The sequence below is a fragment of the Eublepharis macularius genome, chromosome 7 (genome assembly GCF_028583425.1).
Source record: "Eublepharis macularius isolate TG4126 chromosome 7, MPM_Emac_v1.0, whole genome shotgun sequence".
NCBI classification, from domain to species: Eukaryota; Metazoa; Chordata; class Lepidosauria; order Squamata; family Eublepharidae; genus Eublepharis; species Eublepharis macularius.
Genome location: NC_072796.1, coordinates 19,371,145 through 19,397,411, shown reverse-complemented (window position 1 = coordinate 19,397,411; position 26,267 = coordinate 19,371,145). Strand labels below are relative to the sequence as shown.

Genomic DNA, 26,267 nt, shown 5'->3' with positions numbered 1-26,267 from the left:
ACAGGGTCTCAGCCTAACCTACCACACAGGGTTGTTGTAAGGATAAAATGGAGGAAAGGAAAATGATGTAAGCCACTTTGTGTTCTCATCGGGGAGAAAATGGGTTGTAAATGAAGTAATCAAATAAGTAAATAAAAATAAGGACAACCCTTTGTGAGTTCCTTAGCCGTTCCAAGTTAAACACAGGGGGATAGCCTACTATCTTGCTGTCTTAAAAGGGAATCAATCCACAGTCCCCTTCTAAGCAGAATTGCCCTGTTCCAAATCCATTGACTTTAATGGATTTAGAAGAGTGTAAGGATGACGCTTCTGTTGTCCCAGAATGAAAGCCCCTGGTTGCAGTTTGCTTCATTGTTCAGCTACAGGTAACAGTGTCATAAAAGCAGTGTTGTCTAAGACCTTCTTGGACTTCTAATTTGGCTGCATTATCTACTCCTTGTCTTGATGAAATGTCAATGTAGTATTAGCTGCTGAGTTAATCCATACATTGCTAAATTTAATCAAGTTTTCTCCAAAGTAAAACTTGAAGATACATCAAGTGTTATGGTTAAGTCAACCATTTTGATTCTTTCCAACTTCATTTTTTTTCCTGCAAAGGCACCTTGTCACCCATTAAATTATTGGAAACATAGCAGGGTTTAAAGCACATCTGAACATCTTTCTGGTACACTTGTCAGGTATGAGCTCACCTGGGGCTTCATAAACTGCCTGCTTCTGCCCATAGGAGGCTGTCAAGCATTGGTAGGCCCTAGTCCATGGCTGATGGGCTGCGTTCAGCTTTGTAGGGCTACATCTTGTAGAGACGTGCCTTTAACATACATATAGAGCATAACTCGGTGCTTGGACGATGTGTGTGTTTGCTATCCTTGTTTCAGATGATGCTGGCGGAGTACAGGAGAGTGAAGTCCAAGATCCAAGCCCCCCTCCATACTTTAATGACTCTTCATCTGGCTAAAGTGGATGAAGCCATCCAGCCTGGTTTAACCACACTTACCTGGACATCCCTGAACATCGAGAAATATTTGCAGAATATTTTGGACAAACTTGGTAGGTCTTCCCTTGGCAAGAACCTTCTCCCTGGAAGTATTAGTGCTTCCTTGTTGAAACGTGGTGCCTCAGTTGTTTGGATCCAAAATGGGCACATACCTTTTTTATGAGAACACAATTCATAGAATGTGCAGGCCGTCTGGACTGCGAGTCCGTGATTTGTTCAGTCTTGGTAGTATCCAGTTGGGTTTAACGATACACAAAGTGTGTGAAATGTCAATGGAAGGGAAAGTTGGAAGAGAAGACCTTACTGTTCTGTCAATGTCATCATCTCTAGCTGAGATCACAGCATGAGCTTCAGGAAGAAAGCATGCTTCTTGTATAATGTTAACCGTTATTCTGAACAATTCGTCCTGGCGTTCGGCACCAGACATGGTTGGCAATGGGGCTGCTGACCAGCCACAGCAGCAGTGGACCTGGTTAGCATCAGCGGAGGGGCAGATCAGGGAAGCGTTGCTTCACCCATCACCTACCTGCCACTTTACCCCAGCTGTATGTTGCTGAGAAGATTGTGGGGGAAAAGCCTCCCCCTATTGTTTTGTGGGAGCAACTGGATTTCAGGGGCCTGCTTATGCCATTGAACTGTCTGGTTCTTTCTGAGGGCTGGGTCGAAACAGCTAGAACCGTTTAATTATGCTCTGGAATTTTTAAAAGGGTCATGGAATTCGATGATTTCTTGGTTGCCTTTTCGAATGTTTCAGTGACAAAAACCATCTCTGTCTCAGTTGGCGGCAAGGTTAAGGGGAGGCTCTTTAATCTGACTTTGAAAAGTAACACCGTCCTTACATTTTAGCATATTGGCGTTTAAAGGGAGGAAAAAAAATTTCTCAGAGAGCCTGGCCTGTGAATTTTAAATCCTCACTCTCCTCTTTGTCCTTCCAGCTGATCTTGAACTGTTGCTTGATCGAGTAAATGACTTGATAGAGTTTCGTATTAATGCTGTTCTACAAGAAGTAAGCAGCATGCCTCTCTGTAGCCTCCCCGAAGAAAATCCGCTTACCTGTGAGGAATTCCTTCACATGACAAAGGTATAATCAGGCGGGTGTAGTTCTCAAAGTGGTGACAGGCCCATTTCTGGTTTATACTGATTAAAATTTCAAGTAGAGGTTCGTGGTTGAATGCTGCTCTGTACAATAATAACATTCCTGCACATAGAGAAGTCCGACTTGTTAGAGAGAAAATCAGGCTGGAAATCTTTCCCCTGTCATCTCTTTTCCTTTGCACAGGTAATATGTTTTGCTTGGAGAAACATTCAGTCAGCTACAGGTGGGAAGGATAAAGAACAGACAGAGACTTGCCATTTCAGTGAGAATTAGGTTGAAATTGGTTTGTTCTTAACAAGACTGGATTCTTCTAGATATATGCAGGAAAAGCAGTTGCTAGCAATGGAAATGTTTAATTTGTATCTGATGAAGGAGAGTTCACTCTCAAAAGCTTATAGCCTGGAAAATTTCTTTGGTTTTGAAGGTGCCAGACTCAGATCTTGCTGTTCTAATTTGTTGAAAGGTGGGATGTCATAGTGAAATGTCAGCAGTGAGGTTTGCAGAAAAGCTTACCCTCCAGTTGGCTTCAGTATAGAGAGTACTGTTCTTTATGCCAGTAACTGACTGGTATGTTGGAAGTCATACTGGAGCTAGTACCAAATCTTGTGGTACACCATAAAATAAATCCCAGGAAGATAATTCTTTATCTTCAACAATAGCTCTGAGCCTGTATGGATTAGAAGGGTTTATATCACTGGAAAGCATTGCCAGAGATTCTCAGCAAAAGCTCCAGGTGGACATTCTTAAAGAACAGTATGATTAACTGTATTGGAGTAAGGTCAATAAGGAAGTTCAGGCTATATGTGAAGATTTATTCACCAAGGCTACCGGGCAGTCTGAGGGCCAAGCTACAAGTGAGAAATGACACAGGTTGGACCCTTGTCAGTTTCCCTCAAGTTTTGATGGGAAATGTAGGCATCCTGGTCTTGCAGCTTGGCTCTCCGACTGCTGTCCAATGGACTTTTCGACTGTCACTTGTCCAACATTCAGCCAAGCTGCCTACATTTCCCATCAAAACTTGAGGGAAGCTGACAATTGTCCAACTTGTGTCATTCATCACTTGTAGTTTGGCCCTTAGTCTCAAACCCAAACCACAGATTTTCTTCAAACTTGTCATTTGGAAGCTCCCCCTCTTCTTGATTGTTGCTGTGTTTTTATTTATGTATGCATTTTTATTTACATCATTTATAGTCCGCCGTTCTCACTGAGACTCAAGGTGGATTACACAGTGTGAGTCAGTATAGTCAACTTCAATTCAAGCACATTTCAATAAACAATGTAATGGGTATATACATGCAAACCTGCTGAGATTTAAACCTGCAGAAATACAATACACAGAGTTGAAGAAATGCTGAAACAGAGCATTAGCCGTGATAAGACTGAAATATTAAACAATACAGAACTACTGAGCAAGATCATACCTAAAGCAACAGATAGTAGTCAAATCTCTTTATTATAAACTGCATTGGGTATCCATTGGGGAGGGGGAAATGGAATACAAATATACTGAATAAGGAAACAGTGCTGGGTTCTGAGTCATAAATATACACACATGTACACACATGCAAGATGCATATGTCCAATGTCCATCATTAATTTAGAGAGTGGCAGAAAATATCTGTCTCGGGGCTTATTCATGCATGCATTTATCGCTTTTTAAAACTATGTCAAGAGAATGGGGGGAATACCATCAAACAGAAGCTGTGTATAGATTGTCTGGTGCAACACATGCACGACTGTTTTATAGTATTGCATTGTCGTTTGTTGATTTTATGTTTTATGCTGCCAAGTTTTATTATTGTATACGTTTATATTGTTGTGATCCGCTCTGAGCCTGCTTGTGGAGAGAGTGGAATATAAATTCAATTAAATGAATGAATGAATAAATAAATAAATAAATGTGACCTTATGCAATGTACATCCTTCTTCTGGTCCTGTGAGCTTGTCATTTGCACATCTTTCAGTGAGCATATAGAATGAGAGGTCTCCGAGATTGTTTGGATCCAGAGGAGTTAGCCGTGTTAGTCTGTAGTAGCAAAATAGTAAAGAGTCCAGTTGCACCTTTAAGACTAACCAACTTTACTGTAGCATAAGCTTTCGAGAGCCACAGCTCTCTTCGTCAGATGAGATTCTTTAGGTTCTGACACTTTTTCCTGGTTTTGCCAGTAAAGCAGAATTGAACCCAGCTAATGGGACATAGCGTGAAATAAAAATAACTTGTTTGCAGGAACTCTGTATTAGTGGAGCACGCACTTTGCACCTGAAAAGCTCATTGGTAGAAGAAGCAGCCAATGAGCTGATCAATATGTTATTAGACATGGATGTACAAACCAAAGGTGATACTGATGATAAGCCTCATAGTAGAAGCAGAAATGAAGAAGTTCATGAAGGTAGGAAGCTATATTTTACAGTATGTATATCTAGAATCTAGTGTAAGTTATACTTAACTCAAATATAGGCTTGTGCATTGCATGGTATGTAACACAGTCCTCTGCCTTAAAAGGAACTGGAGTCATAGAACAAGGGGGAAATGACTGAATCTGTATAAATTAAGCAAACTACGGAAATATTTTATTGTGCATAATTTATTCTAATTTTGTTAAAGTGCAAGGATCAAGAAACCATGCAGGTTTCTGAAATCCTACCCAGTCCACAAGTACTCATTACGTTGTTGTGAAGGGCGGTGTATACATCGAGTGTTGTTGTTGTTATTAACTGGAGATGTTGGGGACTGAACCTGGGACATTCGGCATGCAAAGTACTGGATGTCTTTTTCACCTGCCTCTCTGGCTTCTGCCTATATTCAAGCTACTATGCAATGGCCCCCCAAAAAATCAAGATTAGTACCTGAGCAGAGATCTTCAGAAACATCGGGGGGCAAGCTAATAATAATAGTAGTAACAGTAGTAGCAATAGCAGTAGTAATAGTAACAACAACAACAACAACAACAACAACAACAACATTCAATTTATATACCGCCCTTCAGGACAACTTAATGCCCACTCAGAGCGGTTAACAAACTATTCCATTATTATCCCCGCAACAAAACACTCTGTGAGGTGGGAGGGGCTGAGAGAGCTCCAGAGAGCCATGACTAGCCCAAGGTCACCCAGCTGGCTTAACATGGAGGAGTGGGGAATCAAACCCGGCTCTCCAGATTAGAGTTCCATGCTCTTAACCACTACACCAAACTGGCTCTAGTTCCTTTTAAAAGGAGATTTTGGTTTCTTTACAACTGTCTTAGAAGTGGAGCCCTGAATGCTGCCTTCACATGGACGTGCTGCAGATGGTATCTGCCATTCTCAGGCTGTTGTGCAGAAAACAAAGTGGTGTTTGTGGTCTTCATCTGAGCAGGAATTAGAGAGGTGCAGAAAACTGGAACACAGCAGGCAGTGTTATGCCTGTGTGAACTCCCTCCATGCCTTAAAAGCTGCCTGTGGGGTGGGATCATGGCTCTGCGGTAGAGAATCTGCTTTGCGTGCAGGTGGTCCCAGGTTCAGCCCCTGGGATTCCAGCTCAAAAGGACCAGGTAGCAGCTGATGTGAAAGACCTCCACCTGGGGCACTGGAGAGTCAGTGCTGAGCTTGAATAGACCCACGGTCTGACTTAGTATAAGGCATCTTCATGTGTTCACTGGGGTCCTGCTCTGGGTGTCATCTTTTGTGAATACAAAGTTGCATAGTTGCCATGGTGCAGTGCAATGTCCTTTCTCAGGTGCATCTGGCCTATCACTTGCATTTTCAGGCAGGGCTGGATTGACGGGGGGCAGGGGGGGTAGTCTGCCCCCAGCGCCGTCAAAGAGGGGGTGCCGGGCACAGCTGCCAGCCCCCAGGAGTGTGTGGGTAGCTGAGCAGAGGGCAGTGGGAGCCCACCCACGCCATTCACCTGCCACAAGAGCAGGGGGCACGTGGCAACCCTGCCGCCCCGTCAGTGTGCCACCCGCGCGGCAAGCCGGCTGCCCTGGTGCACCGCGGAGCTGGCAGCGGCAGCGCTGGTGGCTGGGAGGCCACCCACACCATTCACCTGCTCTGCAGGACGGGGCCCGCGGCAAGCTGGCTGCCCCCTCAGCAGGGCAGGCGAATGGCACAGGTGGCCTCTCAGCTACCCACACTGCTGCCACCAGCTCCGCGGTGCACTGAGGCAGCCGGCTTGCTGCGCAGGGCGGCGCGCTCTGCAGTGCGTGATGACATCATGGAAGTGACGTCATCACGCAGTGCCGGAAGCGTGTGTGTGCTGTGCATGCGCACGAGGCTGGACTTGGGTTGCCCTGGGTGCCGGCAACCCTAGATCCGGCCCTGTTTTCAGGCAACTGGAAACAACATACTTGTTCCATGAGCTTTTGAGAAGCCAAATTCAAATTAGAAAGCTGTCACCTGCAGCTTCCGTAGTCATGCTTGTTTTAGCTGTTGTGCGTACAGTGCGGAGTTGCTAATGGTCAACTTCTTGAGATACCCCTCGTCACTGAAAACCATCATATTCACATGGTACTGTGAGAGAGCTACTTAAATAAGCAGCACCTCTATAACAGTGTTCTGTTTTGTTGGGCTGGTCGGATGGCTACCCATCTAACTTCTCTTCTACTGGTTATTCCCAGCCGTTGAAGAGGAAGGACAATCAGACTTCTTAGCATCCTCTCACACCGCTAGCCAGATGTCTGGGTTGTCTTCCCCTTTAACCAAGAGGAAGAAGAAGGAAATGGAAATGCTGGAGGAAGAAGCCCAAGAACTGCTGTCGCACTTCAACCACCGCAATGTGGATGCTCTTCTGAAGGTCACACGCAACACCCTAGAAGCCATACGCAAGCGCATTCAGGCCTCTTCTCCAAACAGCTTCTTAGGTAGCAACTCTTTCCCTCCCTTCCCTTAAATTGGGAAGAAACAGCTGGGTATAATCTATTTTTTTAAAAAATAAGAACTCCCCCTTAATTTACCCCCTTATTTTCAGATCATTCTGTAAACGTGTGTGTGTGTGGGGTGGGTGGGTGGGGGGTCCTTCATGTCTGCAGGTGGTCCCTAGTTTGTACAAGGTGCCAATCCACAGATTTAAGTATCCACAAATGGGACAATGTTGACTATTAGATATAGTGATATCATTTAATTAACTGTAGTGAATACCATTCTTGAGGAATACTGTAAATACTTTTTTTTGATAGAAGCATGCCTACGTTGATAGTATTGCCGCTGTAAAAGAAACCATGTCATACACAGCAGCTCAGTGTTTTTTTCTGTACGACAATTTACCCAGTTTTGTTTGCATTGTGGAGAAAAAGAAATTGAATATCAGGCATGGTACAGATACTGGTAGTCTAGTGCGTATCAAGTTTGGTGAATATGCTTGAATAAAGGCATAGCCTAGAATAAGGCAGAGTACGTTTTGTGGGAGCTGAATGTATGTCGTGTGCACATCTGATCTAAGGGCCAAGCTAGAAGTGACGAATTACAGTTGAATGGCAAGTGAACATACTCACATGTACTCGTGGTCGAGTGGAGTGCAAGTGGAGTGCAAGTGAACAGGGAGGAATACATGCGAGTCTATTCACTTGCCATTCAAGTGTAATTCATCACTTCTAACTTGGCCCTTAGCAAATCATGTCATATGGTTATGTTTGTCCTCTTTCATTCCCAGTTGCGTGGCCTACATGGCCAAATGGTTTTACGTGAGTGTGCATGATCTCTTTGTGCCATGTCAAACCTGGATTTATGAAGAATGCTTTTTCAAGCCCAGCACCCGCCCCCACAAATCCCCCCTCAAATAAACCACCATTGATACTTCCATTGCAAATACTATTTTTTTTTTGAAAAGGTAGCATCACCAAGTCAGTTGGCATATTGTTTATTCCAAATAAATCCTCTACATAAGTCCCATTGAATTTAATGTCTTCGAAGCAATAGAGGATGAACCAATAAGTGGATTTATAAGGATAGTTCTTTGCATTTCCATTTAGATAATGAGAGTGCCTCCAAGCAGAAACTGAGCACGCAACCTATCTTCAAGGCTAGCATTTTCCTTTCCATTCCCAATTTTGCTATGGTGCCAGCCCTTGATGAAGTGCAGCAGACACTCAACAAAGCTGTGGACAGTATCGTAAGCGTCATGAAAGGGGTTGGCCAGTGGAGTAAAGAAAGACTATCAAAGGTGTGTTTTTTGGTGTTAAGTCCATTGCCTTATGGTTGAGTAATCATGAGAGTTTCCATTAGTTAATACGTTATCTGATAATATTTGCACAATACTAAAACCAGCAAAAAAAGCAGGCTGCCTTTGTTTTCAGGCAGTGAATGTGTGGCACACCAGGCAGCCAGCTTGGTGTAGTGGGTTAAGAGCGGCAGGACTCTAATCTGGAGAGCCGGGTTTGATTCTTCACTCCTCCACTTGAAGCCAGCTGGGTGACCTTGGGTCAGTCACAGCTCCCTCAGAGCTCTCTCAGCCCCACCCACCTCACAGGGTGTTTTGTTGTGGGGATAATAATGGCATACTTTGTAAACCGCTCTGAGTGGGCATTAAGTTGTCCTGAAGGCCGGTATATAAATCGAATGTTATTACTATTATATTATTATCATAGAAGGGGTGTTACCTCTGGGGGAGGGGAGGCAATATGTTTTTGTCTTCTGCAGTTATTATGAAGCATACATATTTTTTTTAAAAATGAGAATCTGCTGCTTGATTAATTGTAGGAGGCTATTGAGTAGATGAAAGGATTTTTTAACCAGTTCATTAGTGGATGAATTATTTGAATGCAAGAAGCTGCTTTATACTGAGTTAAGCCATTGGTCTGTTAAACCCTAACCCTATTCTGACCAGGGGCAGCTCTCTGGAGTCTCAAGTGGAGGCCTTTCAACTGGAGAGAGCTTTGATTAAACCTGGGACTTTCTGGGTTCCTCTCCCAATAATCCACAATCTCTTACTTCAATACCGTGGCCCTAGTTTCTGTTGGTGGTTTATATTCAAGCTTAGCTATTAAAAAATATTCTTTATTGTCCAGAAAAAGATACTAGAAAGAAAAATAGCAGCTTTGCGAAGTGATGGAGACAGTGATTCTGAGAATGAAATGAGAGAAACGGAAGTCGGAAACGTCCAAGGTAATGCTTTGACTCTTCAGCGTTAATGAGTACTGCCTCCATAAGGATTTAAATAGGGTGTCTTGCTACTATGTACCTTGCTGATGTGATAATCTGGTCACCAGAGAGAGACACTGAAATCACACTGTGAATAGTGTTACTATATTGTGATGTGGAAAAAATAACGTTACAAAATCTCCACACTAATATGCAAGTTGTTGAGCTGCAGTTGCTCAAATTTATGGACTGAACGAAGTAAGACAAGGGACGAGGGCGAAACTGAGAACTATGAAAAGAAAGAGTGCAAAACAAAGACTTTTGTTCAAGTTCAAGAATGTTACTTAGTACTGTCACTAGGACTTCTCTGTGCTAAGAGGCCTTAGTGTTTGAGATGTAGGGTGCAATATGAGATATTGCACCCTACATATTGTACCCTACAGCTCATATTGCACCCTACATCTCAAACACTAAGGCCTCTTAGCACAGAGAAGTCCTAGTGACAGTACTAAGTAACATTCTTGATCTTGAACAAAAGTCTTTGTTTTGCACTCTTTCCTTTCTTTTCATAGTTCTCAGTTTCGCCCTCGTCCCTTGTCTGTAGGGTGAAATATGAGCTGCCTTTTATGTTTAATGCTGTGTCACGTGTGTCATGTCTGACTGTGCCCATTCATTCATGCCAATATTTTTACTGTCAAGTGTATGCTTTATTCTGCTTTATTCTGTCAAGGGTGACTCCATGTTGTATTGCTAGAGATAGTCTTGTTGCTAACATTCCAATAAGTTCTCACACGTCCCCAGGTGGCCGGGCGTTTACCAGTTTGGGGCCTCCTTCTTCACTGTGATATGCAGCACTTTTTTTTCAGGAGGAACGCGGTGGAACGGAGTTCTGGCACCTCTTGAAAATGGTCACATGGCAGGTGGCCCCGCCCCTTGATCTCCAGGCAGAGGGGAGTTTAGATTGCCCTCTGCGCTGCTAAGCAGCGCGGAGGGCAATCTCAACTCCCCTCTGTCTGGAGATCAAGGGGCGGGGCCACCTGCCATGTGACCATTTTCTCTGAGGGCAACCCACTGAGTTCCACCACCTCTTTTCCCAGAAAAAAGCCCTGGTGATATGTCTTCTCTCCATGTAGCCTGATAGCACAAATATGCATACTGTTCTCACACAGAAAAAACAACACTAGGTTGTTTGGGAAGTGGGAGGGGGAAGGACCAGGGGTAGAAAAGGGATGTAATTTTCCTATGTAGCCATTCTGGTCAACTTTCTACTAGAACTGCTTAGGTGCTTACCTTACTCCTAAGTAGACCTTTGGATCTGATTATTGGAAAGAATTGATTTCTGAATAAAAGTCATTTAACCGAGAACCTGTGTCTTGCTACAATGAACCAGGGATCTGTCTGCTGTAGTCTAGCATCCAGACCCTGACAACATGATTGCTATCAATGCTTTTGTTTTATATATTTATGTTGTAATCAGCTCTGGGCCCGCTTGGGCAGGGAGCGGACTATAAATTAAATAAACAAATAAACAAATAAATAGTGTTATCCTACTCTATGCAAAATCTTTGTGAGAGGTACACTGGCAGTCAGGTGTAAAGCCAATTCTCTCTTTAAAAAAAATATCCTAATAAGGGAAAGAGTTCTTTACCAGTTTTGGGGAATAACATGGGCTTAGACTGGGGTAACTCTGCTTAGGATTTCACTGAAAGTTCCATACCAAACAAGATGTAGACAAGTAGTTTTCAACCATTCTACCTTCCTCACCTGGGCAGCTGCTGAGAGGCTTGGTGGTGGCGCTGAGACTGTGGAGCCACCACCTTCATGGCCTCAGTTTCCATCCTACCAATCAGCTGGGGAGGATACAAAAATGCTGATGTCACAAGGGAATGTGTGTCCTGGGAGCAGCACCAAGCAGGAATGCCGGAGCTTTAATATCTGTCTTCTGTTTTTGCCTGTTCTAGGAGATATGTACATTTCTCCCTCTTAGCTTTGGGAACGTTCATCACAACTACTTTCTAGCCTTTCAGCGTAGTTTTCTAGTGTTTTGGAACCTTTTGTGGTGCTGATGAGGGTGCTTCCTGAAGTATCTAACAAAGGCTGGCTTCTCATGTTGAAACATGCACTGGAAGTCAGAAGAGCAGGGGCTGCATGTTCTAGGCTTTTGCTGTAACGTGTGAAGCAACTTGAAGCTTGATGCAAAGTACCCCAGACTATCACCTGACGCTGTTTGAAATGTTTGCAGTAAAGATATGCGTCTGATCTAGAATCCTTTATTCACTATAACATCAATTCATTGAAGAAGTAGCATAAAGCTTTAGGTAGGTCCAAGCAACCAGATGGTTAGAGGGTCAAAATGATTGGATTTATCCCTGTATGTTTCCTAATCACTACAAGAAGCAGTTTGTGGGAGGAAGGGCAAATTACATCAGGAAAATGGCATGAAATGAAACATTACTCTCCATTCCCCAGGGCTATGGCCCTGATATTAACTTGCCCCTACCCTGTAGATGCTTGTACTAAAAATTCAAAGTGAAAGGAGATCTGATCGCAGACTTCTAATGCCTCGTCTACTTGCAAGCAGCTTCAGGTTGTATTTGCATTTTGCAGTTGGATGAGTTCTTTGACAATCTGTAACAGACTTTTAAGATGACTTAATATCTTGTCCCCATGTCCTCCTTATAAATGTTTTTTTTAAAGATGCTGCTTCAGATACAGCCTCTCTGATCTTGCCTTTTCCTGTCCAAAGCAAGAACTACTACAAAAGTATTTCAGAGAATAAGGAAATCATTAAACTGATGTCTGTTCTCAGTACAACCATCAATTCCACTAAAAGGGTAAGCATGAAGATCTTATTCTGTGAATCGGCAGGGGTGGATTTGGGGAGAGAGAGTCATTCAAGGGCCGTTTCCACACGTCTTACCTGCCTGCAGAACATCGTGCAAAAGACCCAGAAGACAGTGTCTTCTCGCGCGAAATCGCGCGCAGGAAGACGCTGTTATCCGGGAGTTTTGTGCGATTTCGCGCAAAACTCCTGGATAACAGCATCTTCCTGGCACAATTTCACACGAGAAGATGCTGTCTTCCAAGTCTTCCGTGCGATGTTCCGCAGGCAGGTAAGACATGTGGAAATGGCCATAATTATAAATGGATCATGGAGCTTGGGCATGTGGACCTGTTAGAACTTCTTATCGCTACTTTAGATCTGAAGGTGTGCCCAAGAATACGCCAAACACTTATTTGAAACATACATAGCATAGGAAGATGGTCGGTAGGCGTTGCCTCTTGGAGCACCTCGTCCACCATCACCTGTCTTCTGATTAAGTTGCCCCAGTAGGCTTCCAAGGAACCCCAGGGTTCTCTGGAACACATCTGAAAGTCTCTTAGCTAAGTGGGCTAGAATAGAGTAAGTTGCCTCTATAACCAAACCCTCCCCTGTAGATACTGATATTTTTTTTATCACTCTTCGGATTGCTTCATGTTTTAGATTTTAAAGCATGAATATTGTGTGTGTGTGTTTTTCATCATAATAAATTGTTTCTGTTTTAACGAATCTGGTGAAGAGTACCATGTTAAGTTCTGGGGCTTACTGCCTGTGTCCCAGAGGAGTGTACAAGAAGTGTTTTTTGCCCCTAAACTGGATTTCACAATAGGCTTATGCCGAATGGAATCTGCATGCTTGGAGGAGCCATTCAAAGAAATGCTCTGAGTGGCGGCAGCAGAAATGGAAGTAGAGGGAGCAGGTAGGGTCTGCAGGGCCTATGAAGTGCCCGACCTGGATCTGGTTGTATGCGACACCTTACTTTGTGAATTCTTAACGTTTCAGGAAGTTCTTTTGGCCTTGGAGCGTTTCAAATGTTATCATCACATCTGGCAGAGGGAGAAAGAGGAAACCATTGAAAACTTCATCAAAGGAAGCCCTTTGCTGTCTGAGTTTGAATCGCAGATCCTTTATTACAGAGACTTAGAACTAGAAATTAACTCAGAGCCTGAATATATATGTGTGGGAACTATTGCACTCTATACCGGTATGGGAGTTTTAATTTTCAGCAGTGTACACAATCTCTTTTGTTGCTTTCAAACAATACTAACGCAGTCTGAGAATCTTGCTTAAAGCAACATCAGATTTCCTCTTATTATATTTCTGATGTCGTATAATACGCATTATAAAGCCATATTTTGTCTAACTTTATCAGATCTGTGCGGTGGGAAGAAGGGTGTGTGCGGACTGAGGAAGGGAGTGTGGTGTTGCTGTTGCTTGCTAACTGTTTGTGCTCCTCGGATCTTTGTTTCTCAGCGGAGCTAAAGTTGGCCCTGACACAGGAAACCAAAGCTTGGATGGTTGCATTTGGGCGTCACTGTAACAAGAAATACAGGTCAGAGATGGAAAACATCTTCACCTTTGTAGAGGAAAGCAACAAGAAACTGAACCGTCAGATCAAAGACTTGGATGACATAAGAATCGCTATGGCTGCATTAAAAGACATTCGAGAACAACAAATCCCCATAGATTTCCAAGTGGGACCAATTGAGGTAATTTGAAAGTGAGGCCCCTACCCTTGTTTCCTGTCCTGAGGTCTTCCGCTGAATCTGTTGGCTTTAATAATAATAACAACGTTCGATTTATATACCGCCCTTCAGGACAACTTAACGCCTACTCAGAGCAGTTTACAAAGAATGTTATTATTATCCCCACAACAATCACCCTGTGAGGTGGGTGGGGCTGAGAGAGCTCTGAGAGAGCTGTGACTGACCCATGGTGGCAAATCAAACCCAGTTCTCCAGATTAGAGTCCTGCCGCTCTTAACCACTTCACCAAACAGACTCTCTTTATTTGTATTCCTTTTTTTCCATAAAACTTTGTGTTGAATGGTGGTTAGGGCTTGCTTACAAACTAAACATTCCGGATGTGCACAGCAAAGGGCATGGAAGAAGAGGCTACAGTGGGGGTGATCAGGTTGACGGTTAGAATTGTGCCCAGTCCCAGGCCTGCAGTGATTTCCCCTTTGCTGCTGATCTTGCTTGGATGGAGGGATCCATCCCTTCTGATCCACTGTTCTGCTCTTCTGTTAATTTAGTTTTGATCCTGTCTGTCTCGTCCAGTGGGAATTCAAAGCAGTTCACAAAACAGCAGTGGCATTACCAGTGACATTCTGGTCCAGCTGGCTCAGCTTCCCTCGGCTTTTGGTCCTTCTTGTTGGAAGTTTGCTATGAATGATGCCAGAAAGAGACAGCTGTCCCCTTGCCCAGTCAGCAAGAGATCCCAGTAGCCAAGATGGCTGCTGGATCTGTAAGAAAGTTGCTCATCTGCTACCACTACCTGCCCCCAGAAGCACCCATTGAAATAGGAGGCATGGTGGGGTTGTGTGGGCCAGTCACTCTTGGCCTCTCCTACCTCACAAAGGGGGTTGTGAGGACAGAACTGAGGAGGGGAGATGTTGTTGTAAACCCATTTGAGTCCCCATTGGATGATAAATTTTCAAACAAATAAGTGGTTAGGAAACCTGACTGAGACTTCACTCCCTACCTTTGGATTGCAGCCTGGAACTGAGAGGAAGAGCATTGCTTTCCCTGCTTTCGCTTGTCCTCTGAGTCTTGCGTCTTGATCCTGAAAGAGCTTTGTAACTTCACTACGACTTTTGACACTTCGCAGGATTCTCTTTTGGTTTACAGGACTATGTGGTGGATCCTGCTGCCGAGTTTTTGCTTTAAGAAACAGCTTCTCTTTGTGCTGGGACTACATCTTTGCTTGGTAGGCACCCTGGACTTGTTCTGTACAAGTCAAAATTGCAACCGATAGCCGTTGTCTGATTTCTTCCCTGCCTCTGGGAAGGTAAAATAGTTTCTAGCTGTGCAGGTACAGAGTGGTGGATGCTTCATTATCATGCGGATCAAACAAGATTATTATATTTCCCTCCCTTCCGCCGTTCGTTTTACCAGCGCACCAAATATGTAGATTCTCCTTAAACATTTGGATCCAACTTGACTTTCATTTCATGGAAATGCTTGTATCGTGTAAACTAAAGGCACCGAATCGATTGAAATGTCAGCTTGAAATAATTTTGCTCAGCAATAATTAACACGAGAGATCATTGCTTCTCCTGATTTAATAGTAGTATGTGATTATGTGCAGTACCTTCCCTGTTGCTGTTTGAATATCGCTATTTATGCATTATTGAAAAGAGGTCTCGTCTGTGTGCAGGATATGTGTACAGAAAATCAGATTTCTTGATTTGTTTGCATGGTAGTTCAGATCATAGCGTATAGCATCAGTTCATAAACCCTTTTATGTCAGTGCACATCCTTCATAATGTAAAAACAATATGGCAGTTCCAGATGGGGTGAGTTAGCGTTAATTGTGCTTAGTTCTGCGCTTAAACAATAATTGGTTACGTATTTAATTTCCCCAGTCAGAGCTCTGACCAGCTTGCTATTTTATTGGGTGGCAGTTATTGCTCACCAAGTGAGGCTTAATCACACAACATGTTGCATAAAAATACATGGGATAGGGGATAGGTTTATTGTTGTTGTTTTTAAAATTATTTTTATTTCAGTTATTAACAAAACTGTTTACAATATGAAATACAACATGGGTAAATTGTTAAAAACTACATAACAGAGAAAGGTAAAACATGGAAAGACAAATTCAAGTTGAATGATCTGATATATTTTGCATTATAGATTCAGGATTGTTTGGTATATTTTATTGGGAGGATACAGATTTTCTTTAGAAACGTATTCAAAAAAGGGGAACAATTTTTCCATAAAATTTGTTGTTTTGGGGAAATTTTCAGTTTGATAGATTCCATCATTGATTTTTTCAAATAAAAAATGGTCCCATATTTTAGAATACCAACTGGTAATTGTTGGTACAGTATGTGATTTCCATTTTAGAGCAATTAATTTTTTTGCTGCCATTAAGAAGATATTGATGAGGTTTCGTCGAATTGGTGGGATCTCTGTATCATCCCATTGATTCAGAAATATCAGCTCAGGTTTCTTTGGTTTTTTGTAGCCAGTTAACAAAAAGATTTGGTGTAAGATTGGGATAGGGTAGTTGTAATAGGTGAGCAATGGCTATATTTGGAGCATTTATCTCCATATTCACTTCCCAGCACAAATGATGGCTTCTTTTTGACTCTTCAGTTATATGTGGATAGCAGTCATAGAAATCTGAGAACTGAGAACATAAGTAGTATCTGACGGAAGAACGTGAGGTCTGCAGTTGGAAATCCATGTGGTTCTTGGTCTTAAAGTTACGTTTTATGTCAGCCTGGCTCTGTGTACTTTTAACAAGACATCTTCATGCTATTTTCCTCTTTAAATTCCCGAAGAAGGTTTCACTTGGTGCATACATGTGTTAGATTGGATGCTGATGTGCAATGCTTGTCCTGGCAGGAGTCTTATGCAATGTTAAACAAATATGAATTGCTGGTGGCCAAGGAAGAGATGGAGAGAGTGGACACGCTGCGTTACACCTGGGAGAAACTGCTGGTCCGAGCAAATGAAATACAGAATGAGTTAGTCGCGCTGCAGCCCAAATTCAGAGGAGAGCTGATAAGCACTGTGGAAATGTTTGTTAAAGACTGTGATCACTACTACTTGGATTATGACAAGGTATGCTGTATGACGCTGGAAAAATATAATTTTCATCCTGGTATTTATCTTTTTGGGGGAACTTCCTGTAAAGCTGCAGTTCAGCTTTCAGGAAAATTTCAAGCTCCACCAGGGGCGTATATTTTATTAAGGCGATAACTAACTCCTCATCTGTCCTTTGCTGATTTGCAGTGGAATGTGTGAACTGGCTGCATTGTAGAGCATTGTGGTGGAAGTGACCCTGAGCGATATAGAAATTCTGTTTTCCATGTTAGATCTGTAATGTCATCGCCTGGCATTGAAGGCCTCCGCTGAAAAAAATGTTTATTTGAATCAGCCCTCAGGGATTGAATGTGCCATGTTAATGTGCCCAGTCCTCTACTACACTCAAGCTGCATGCTCTGTTTTGTGTAGGCCCCTCCCCCAGACAGCCCATGATACTGATGAATAGGATTGCCAGTCCCCTGCTGGGGGTGGGGGAATCTCCCACTCCCACCCTCCACCCCCTGCCCCTGCTTACCTGCCCGGCAGATGGAAAAGGTGGGGGAACGTGCCTCTTGGGCATGCTTCTGGGTGGCGTGCTCCCGTGCGCTTCAACTGCCCAAATTGGGCCCAAATCAAGCTGCTGCAGAACGCTAGTGACTCGATCTGGGCCAAAACATCCTGAATTGGGGCCGAATTGGCCTGGGTTGGGCCCAAATTGGAGCTGAATCAGCCTGGATTGTGCCCGGATTAGGGCCGGATTGGGCTGCGGCAGAGCACAGCTCCCACGCACCACAGCAGCCCAATCCATGCCGAATTGTCCCAAATGAGGCCAAGATCGGGCTCAATTTGGCCCCTTGAGGAGCACAGGAGCGTTCCCAAGGTAGCATGTGGCCTGTGTGATAATGTCATGTCCCAGGAGCACGCGCAAAGGGGAGAAGACAAAGTAGGTGCCAGGCCTCAAGTCTCCTGCCTGGGGGGGGGGGGTCGTAGGACATGGCAACTCTACTAATGAGCCGGCACAACTGTGTACTCCGTAGGCCTGGTCTCTTATGGTGTGCATTGGTGGCAGTCTGAGGGAGAAAGAAATACTTGTTTTTCCTTGGGTACTTAACACACTCTTGATTATCCACAGCTCTGCCAAAGCTAGGAATCCTCTAAGCTGTTGTCTGCACAGGCCAAGAAAAGTACAGCTAATATTTTAGCAGGACTAATTGGTATGATATAGTTTCAGATCGGTAGCCATGTTGGTCTGCAGTAGAACAGCAGAATCTGATTCCAGTGGGACTTTAGAGACCCACAAGTTTTTCAGGGCATGAGCTTTCCAGAATCAGAGCTCCCTTCATCAGATAATTTGTATGATATGGGACTCAACAATGTAGCCCAGAAACCCATGGCAAAACGTTAGCTCCTAAAACTTTTCTGAAAGACTTTGAAAATTTGTCCTTTCTTATCACCTTTCTCTTTCTCTTGTAGAACGGTCCCATGGTGGCTGGTCTTGAACCCCAGGAGGCTAGTGACAGGCTTGTCATGTTCCAGGTATTCTTCCTAAGTTTTTGCTCTGTTAGTGTAGAGTTTCTGGAAACTCTGACAATAATTGATTTAACGGAATGCCACAGTATGACTCCTAGTGGAATTATGCCTTTCTCTGCTGGCTTGGAGCCCTGGCATCATTGCCAAGAGCAAAAATAGAGGGGAAGATGGAAAGGCCAACAAAATGGAAGCTGGTCTAGGCTTTTCATTTATTGCCAGAAATACCAGCATGCCTGTTTCTGAGGGTGCATTTACACATACACCTAGCCTGTAGTTTTTATGCATGTGTTTATGGCTTATGCTTCACATTCAAAGGGACAGGAACTATAGACTATGCCGCTGGGTATTATCTGATGATGTAGATATGCTCCTACAGGGTAATTTCCATGTTGCTAAACATGCCGTGTTAACTGGTTACGCTTTGTTTCAGAAAGATTTTGTCTCTGTCCTTAACTTTATATGTATTTTAAATTTTCTGCTACTGTTCCCTATTGTATCTGCTCACTGAACGGTCTAACTGTTGTTCATTATTGTAATTTGCTGAGTGAAAATCCTAGCTGCTGATGGTATTGTATGTCACTCACACTGTCTAATCTGCCTTGGGTCTCAGTGAGAAAGATGGACAGTCAGTCAGTCAGTCAGTCAGTCAGTCTGATGCAGAACTGGGAAGCACATGGCAGGGTCGAAAACTGTGCTTGCATAGATAAGTGGAGTATAGACCTGCATTTAGGAATCCCTCCTGAAGTAGCAATGATCTTCCTTACTATACATTTTTTTCCATAGACAGTTGTTGAGATGGTGTTAGTCCTGTTACTTGGATTGACTCCATTTTTAGACTAGTTTTAAGACTTGCATATAAGAGCAGGAATTCAGAGATCTCTAGAAAAGGAACAGGAAACCTGTGACAAACGCTGCCTCTTGATTCGTGGCGATTTTAGCTCTTGTTTAGTTCTTGATCTGTTGAAATTGTGGACCACCAGTTGGTAATAACACTTTAGATTAGTGCCCTCTGAGATGGATTTATGCTATTCGTTGTGATTTAAAACACCCTGAGCATGATCACATTTCATTTTTTGACCCTAGAATCGGTTTGACAACCTTTATCGGAAATACGTCACCTACACGGGGGGTGAAGAGCTTTTTGGTTTGCCTGTGACTCAATATCCCCAGCTCCTTGAGATAAAGAAGCTGCTGAACTTGTTACAGAAGCTTTACAGTCTATACAACAGTGTAATTGATACTGTGAATGGCTACTATGACATCCTCTGGTCGGAAGTGAACATTGAGAAAATTAACAATGAGCTCCTGGATTTTCAGAACAGGTAGGAAAACATGGGGAGATCCAATCTACATTTAACATGAGTTGCTTCAAATTATACTGAGCATGGATGGGTTGAGGCATGTATGTGTCCCTTCAAGGACATCTCTCAAAGAGCAACAGAAGGACTTGACCTCAGTTAATTGTATTTTAGGCAATGTGTTCCGTTTGTTTCATTTTTTGTGATCCCTGCACATCTAAAAATCCCACAGGTAGCCAGTTTGGTGTAGTGATTAACAGCAGCAGGACTCTAATCTGGAGAGCCGGGTTTGATTCCCCACTCCTCCGCTTGAAGACAGTTGGGTCACCTTGGGTCAGTCACAGCTTCTCGCAGCCCCACCCTCCTCACAGGATTATTGTTGTGAGGATAATAATAACACACTTTGTAAACTGCTATGAGTGGTTAAATTGTCCTGAAGGGCAGTATATAAATTGAATGTTGTTGTTGTTATTGTGGCTCTTCCTTTTATGACATGTAGATATATCTCATGTATAAATGAAAAAATGGATTGTGGGACCCTTTTTAAAAAGATTGCATTTAACCATAAACTGTCCCCCCCCACTATAGACAGTAATTTAATCTATAGTGGACACTTGTGTCTGTTTGACAAATAAGATTGGAATGATTAAGATAGAAAGAAATTATTGAAGATGTTTTCGTTTGAGCATATCTTTTTTCCCATTAATTCTTCTAATAATTTTAGTGCTGCATCCTTAATGAAAGAGAGCCAGTTTGGTGTAGCAGCTAGCGTAATGGAATAGGCTAGAGTGATGAATTAGCATTTAGGCAATCCAGGTTTGATTTTTGCTCTGCCGTGGACTCTTGCTAAGTGTCCTCGGGCCAGTCACATACTCTCAGCCTAACCTACTTCACAGGGTTCTTGTGAGGATAAAATGAAGGAAACTGATGTAAGCCACTTGTAGTCCTCATTGAGGAGAAAGTTGGAGTATAAATGAAGTTTAAAAACTTTTTAATGTAAAATACTTGCCACTAATCCAGGTACCTTTGAGAGAAGTGTTTTCATAGCATCTTCTAGAGGAACAGGGCTTGTATGTCTTTCATGAATTTAAACTGATTGGTTACACTGTAGTCTGGCCTTTTTGACAGTCTCCTGGGTGGGCATTTGCCAAATTACTGTCTTATTTGATTACTAGTTTGCCTTGTAAGGATAAATAAGGGTTGTATAGCATTTTGTATGCTGAAAAGCGCTTTGTGAATTAACACGATTTGAAATCACCATCAAAAATGTTCGGGGATTTATGTGTACCTTTAGGTGTCGAAAGCTGCCGCGAGCTTTGAAAGAGTGGCAGGCATTTCTAGATCTAAAGAAGACGATAGATGACTTTAACGAATGTTGCCCTTTGCTTGAACTGATGTCTAATAAAGCCATGATGGCCCGTCACTGGAAGCGCATCACCACTCTCACAAATCACAGTTTTGATGTTGAAAATGAGACTTTCAAACTCCGAAACATCATGGAAGCCCCTTTGTTGAAATTCAAAGAAGAAATAGAGGTATTTATGCTGGCAGGACTGCATGTGCTGATTACTGATTCATACAGGCGGCAAGCAGGGGAACGTTCCCAAGTTGTCAGAGCAGGACAACCCATGGTAAGGTTCAAGCACAGGTTAGACGACAATCATAGCTTTGAGTCAAAAGAAGGTATTCTAGAATCAAGTCCATAATAACAGGCTGAGGTCAGAGATGAGGGAATTAGTTCCAAACACAGCAGCAAGGTCAGTAGTAAGCTGGACGCATTGCTTCCACACAGCCACTCCCTTCTCTGCTGCTTTTAAGCCTCATGCTGCTCAGCCACTTTGGCCGCATCATGCACCCGCCAGCCGTCTCAGCCCTGCTCCTGCAAGCACTCATCATCGCTGTTGATGCTGGGCCAATGCTGTACTGTTAGCCTGGCACTGCACCTTCTGTTTTGGAGGCTTTCCTTGCCCTCCTCTCGAGGCTCTGGTGATGAGAGGGGAGAGCTGGCTGGTGCCTGGCTCTCTGTTGCTGGCCCAGGGCTGGGAAGCTGAGGGCTGATGTGCTGGGACCTGACTATGGATCCATGTCAGATCCTTCAGAGACTGCCTCCCCCTTCAGTGCCTCTGCCACTGGCTGTGGATCTGGGTCAGGTTCGCTGGCTGCTTCTTCCTCAGAAGAATCCTCTGCATCTCTTTGCTCTGCTGGGCTGGGCTGATCCACAACACTACAGTAGCAACTGACACAACAGCATCTTTTACTGTTGAATGGCAGGGGCTACCAGTGCCCTGTCACCCAGGGGCTACCAGTGCCCTCCAGTCCACCCTGTCTCAAGTAATACATTAACAAGTCAGTGAAACTAAGTAGAAGTGAAGAGCCATGGCGTAGTGGTAGACCATCCGCTTGGCATGTAGAAGGTCCCACTTTCAATCCCTTTCGTCTCTAGTTTGAAAAGGATTGGGTGGCAGGTGATGTGAAAAACCTCTGTTTGAGACTGAAGAACTGCTGCCAGTGTGAGTAGGCAGTACTGACCTTGATGGACCAATGGGCTGATTCAATAATAAGGCAGATTTTTGTTTTATGTAAAGGTAGACAAGCATGTTGTTATATCAAAAAGACACCTGGGTCTGATTAATTGCCCAAGTTTCACATCAGATACAAAACTGAAATTTGGAGCACACAGTCCAAGCCATCCTAATTATGAAAAGTTTGAAAACAGGCTACCTTTGCTTTTGCTGAAAATACATGAAACCTGTCTGATGGCCGCTGCCAACAGGTGGTAGACACTTAAACCAGTCTGAGATAGTGAGAAGAAGGGAGTTTCCACAGAGAGCCAGTGGGAGGGCGAGTTCAACTGCCTGGAAACAGATTTATGCTTGAGAGGAAAAAGCTGTATTCATTAGTATATTATATGCACTTTAACCTTTATACATGGTCCTGAGTTTTCAGTAGGGCACATGCAGTAACTTGAATACCTTCAAGTGTTTGAGGAACTTCAGACTATCTTCTGGGACTGATCTCTGGTTAGGTGCTGGAAATTCAGAAAGTTCTCTACAGCATTCCCATAAAGGAATCATGCATTATGATTATGCCAAGAAAGCACTTTGTTTTGAATCATGAGGGGGTGTTGGCATGGGCCCTGGTGATTTGATAGATGAGTAATGAATACAAGTGATAGTTGGCAGAACAGTTAAAGTTTATCCATCATGAATTGACTAACTGAAATTATGTGAAAAATTGGAGCTGCACACCCGGAAGACTTTTCGTGGCCCACTTTTGAGTCCAATTCTCTGTTTAAAAAGCACTGGTATAAAGAATCATTCCCATTAAAATAGGCTGCAGTCGAGCCCTAATCTTGGCTTTGCTGATCACCCTGAACAATTAGTTCTTGGTACATAGGAGGGCGGTGCAACTGTTCTGTTTCTTTGGATGATCTGATATGCTTGGTATGAAATGGTCAAGGTCTCTGTGGTCATTGTCTGTGGTTGATTTATTAGGATATCTGTATCAGTGCTGTGAAGGAGAGGGACATTGAACAGAAGCTGAAACAAGTGATTGCCGAGTGGGACAACAAAGCATTCACCTTTGCAAACTTCAAAACCCGTGGAGAGCTGCTCTTGCGGGGAGACAGCACTTCTGAGACCATTGCTAGCATGGAGGACAGCTTGATGATACTGGGATCTCTAATGAGCAACAGGTAACGAGAAGATCCTTTTCTTCATCTAATCTGACACCTTTTTTTATATGCTCATTTTGGAAGACTCTGGCTAACCCATGTATTTATTTCAGGTACAACACGCCATTCAAGGCTCAGATACAAAAGTGGGTACAATACCTGTCTAATACAACAGACATAATTGAGAACTGGATGACTGTGCAGAATTTGTGGATATACTTGGAGGCTGTCTTTGTGGGTGGAGACATTGCGAAACAGCTTCCAAAGGTATGAGCCTTGACTTGGTCATATTGAATCTGCTGACATCTGTTGTTAAGCTGATGGGGCCAATCATTTTAATGCCCTCCGGAACATACAACAAAAGTTTGCTTTCGGAGGTTAGCATGAAAAGCTGAAAAATCAACCACTGAAGGTCATCTACTCTGATGTCCTCCTGCCATATGGGGCACACGCCCTTGGGGCATGCTAGAAAGACGCTATACTTCCGGGTGTTTAGAGAACATTTAGCGCAACACCAGGACGCTCTAAGGGCATGTGGATTTGCCCATAGCTGATGGCTCTCTCATTTGTATCTTAATGCAGGAAGCGAAGCGCTTCTCTAACATTGACAAATCCTGGGTGAAGATCATGACCAGATCCCACGAAATACCAAACGTGGTCCAGTGCTGCGTTGGAGATGAAACCATGGGACAGCTGCTGCCTCATTTGCTGGATCAGTTGGAAATTTGCCAAAAGTCTCTTACAGGGTAAGGCTTTTTATAGAGAAACTCTTGAGTGGTGGGTGATCTCTGTGTTAGCAGTTAAGGGCAGATTATTGCTTATGTTCTACGGATATATGCCTTAGTCTCCAACTGTTATAAGTAGTGAAAAAATGCCATTCAGATATTATTGTGCTTAGAGCTAGAAACTTAGGCAATTGTATAGGGGTTGAGAGAAACTTTGCTTCATGGAAATCTGTCAAATAAGACAGCAACATAGCATTATGTTTAAACTATTGGTCTGAAGCCTGTAGACTTTACTCTTAAGAGTAAAAATCATTTAGGTATCTTCTTCCTGGGGTTGTTGCCAGCTAGAGTAGTAGTACTAACTAGAGATGGGCACGAACCGGGAAAATAGTGGTTTGTTGCAGTTTGTGGTTCGTCGATTTTCATAAATCACTAACCACGAATTGGCATGAAATTGTCCAGTTCATGAACCGGTTCATTTGGTTCGTGAATACATCATTTCCGGAGCAGCAGAAGGTATGCAGAAAGCCCACCCCCCGTTGCCTAGGAAACTGATTTATCGGTGCCAGACTGCCTGCAGTGATGAACCAAAAAAACCAAATGAACCAGCCTAAAAATCATCATGGTTCATCAGAAATGCCCTCCGACGAACCACCGGTTTGCAAACCGAAAAACGGCGCTGGAATATTGCAAAGTTGAGTGAAAACAAGGGTTTATGGAAGTAATCCTACTTTATGCTTGTAGACTGAGTATTGTAGCAAAGATGCTGTCTTGTTCTTGCTACTTTCCCTATATTTCATTTAAGTGTGCCTTGTTAGCTCACCCAGGAAAAGGCTTTTGGTACCAGCCGGGATCATCAAAGCCTTTTAATCTCCGGAAGCAGGATGAGGCTTACTTTTAGCATTAATGGTAGAGATGAAAAAATTCAACCACTAGGAGACCACGATGGAGGAAACTTTAAAACGCGACACTCTTCAAACTTATCAGAGTCCTTTGTTCTTGTTCCATTTCAGGTATTTAGAGAAGAAGCGTCTTTCGTTTCCCCGTTTCTTCTTTGTGTCAGACCCCGCTCTCCTGGAGATTCTGGGCCAAGCTTCAGACTCTCACACAATACAGGCTCACTTGCTAAATGTCTTTGATAACATCAAAACTGTGAAATTCCATGACAAGGTTTGTGCAACTGTAATGCTAAGCTTGCAAGGAAAGTAATGGGTCTCTGACGTTCCAGGCTCCCGCCAGTTCCTTGTGCTCCCTCATCTCAGCAGGTCCAAATGCAGAAAATCACCTTAGTACCAAGGATGCCACGGATTTAACATTGAACATGTTTGAAAGTCACATTTACTGAGTTCAGCTGTGATGATCGGGTGTTAGTTGCTCACCAGGTGTCTTCAGATCAGTTCAAACAACCATCAGAGAGGTTTGCCTGCCAAGCGGATTAGAGGTGCAGAGAGGGTGGAGAGGGGAATAGAATTCAGTGGGACTGTGGCAGAACACACATGCACAAAAAACGATTGCACTGTGCTGCACTGTTAGGAAGGATTGGGGTGAAGCAACCTGCTGGAAAGCCATGAATGTGTCAAAGAACAAATAATCCGTTAAGAAAAGGGCTCCCTGCTTGTGACTGGCAATGAGGACATCAGCTGAAGCACGGGTGTTCAAGGATTCCTACTTGAGGACACAATGACCTGCTCAGTTCCTCATGTCCTCCCTCTTACGGCAGCTGAAAATGTCAAATTCTGCATCTCAATGACTTGATTCCACCTCAGGATTTCTGCTAAGGAGATGCAATTTCAGTCGGTTCCCCCTCCTGCTGCAGACCTCTTGACTCTCTCTTCATTGAGATGATTCATCCGCCTGCCAACTTTTCACCTGTGTTGCTGCTTCCCTATAGAATCCCTAAGGTAGACAAAGAGGTTGGGCTCTCGGGTGCAGATCAGCTCTGCTATCAGGCATAGCACAAAACTGTCACCCAAGGAAGGCTGGGAAGCATACGTCTATTTTTTTAAATGTCTCCATCAGCTGGCTGCCTGACCTGCCCAAGCCCTGGGTGGACCATAATATAAACTCATGTACTGATGGGAGAATTATGCTGCAAAAAGCTTTTGAACTGTAACTCAGCAAAAGCTAGCTCAGGTAGAAAGATGTTAAATTGTTTCTGAGAGAGAATTCATCAGAAGTTCTGCAGAAGGGCATTCCAAGGACTAGAGAAGGCCTCTATATCCCTCTTCTAGTCCAAACTTGGAATCGTTGAGAAGGTAGTCCTTGGCACATCTAAGGAAGGCATGATAGTGAAATGTAGGAAATATCACAGTAGTGAAGA

At 43.5% G+C, this 26,267-nt stretch overlaps 1 protein-coding gene across 1 annotated transcript in view; it reads left to right on the top strand.

The window, feature by feature from the left end:
* The window catches only part of DNAH5 (dynein axonemal heavy chain 5), a 163,144-nt gene that overhangs the window by 31,872 nt on the left and 105,005 nt on the right, over positions 1–26,267 (top strand). Inside the window, exons 16-32 of the mRNA XM_054985833.1 lie at positions 876–1,047; positions 1,930–2,075; positions 4,318–4,480; positions 6,686–6,928; positions 8,036–8,226; positions 9,071–9,167; positions 11,853–11,977; positions 12,967–13,168; positions 13,438–13,673; positions 16,539–16,757; positions 18,195–18,257; positions 19,335–19,573; positions 20,844–21,084; positions 23,044–23,243; positions 23,336–23,489; positions 23,805–23,968; positions 24,961–25,117. Of these exons, the coding sequence (XP_054841808.1) occupies positions 876–1,047; positions 1,930–2,075; positions 4,318–4,480; positions 6,686–6,928; positions 8,036–8,226; positions 9,071–9,167; positions 11,853–11,977; positions 12,967–13,168; positions 13,438–13,673; positions 16,539–16,757; positions 18,195–18,257; positions 19,335–19,573; positions 20,844–21,084; positions 23,044–23,243; positions 23,336–23,489; positions 23,805–23,968; positions 24,961–25,117 (3,012 nt within the window). The remainder of the gene's footprint in view (positions 1–875; positions 1,048–1,929; positions 2,076–4,317; positions 4,481–6,685; positions 6,929–8,035; positions 8,227–9,070; positions 9,168–11,852; positions 11,978–12,966; positions 13,169–13,437; positions 13,674–16,538; positions 16,758–18,194; positions 18,258–19,334; positions 19,574–20,843; positions 21,085–23,043; positions 23,244–23,335; positions 23,490–23,804; positions 23,969–24,960; positions 25,118–26,267) is intronic.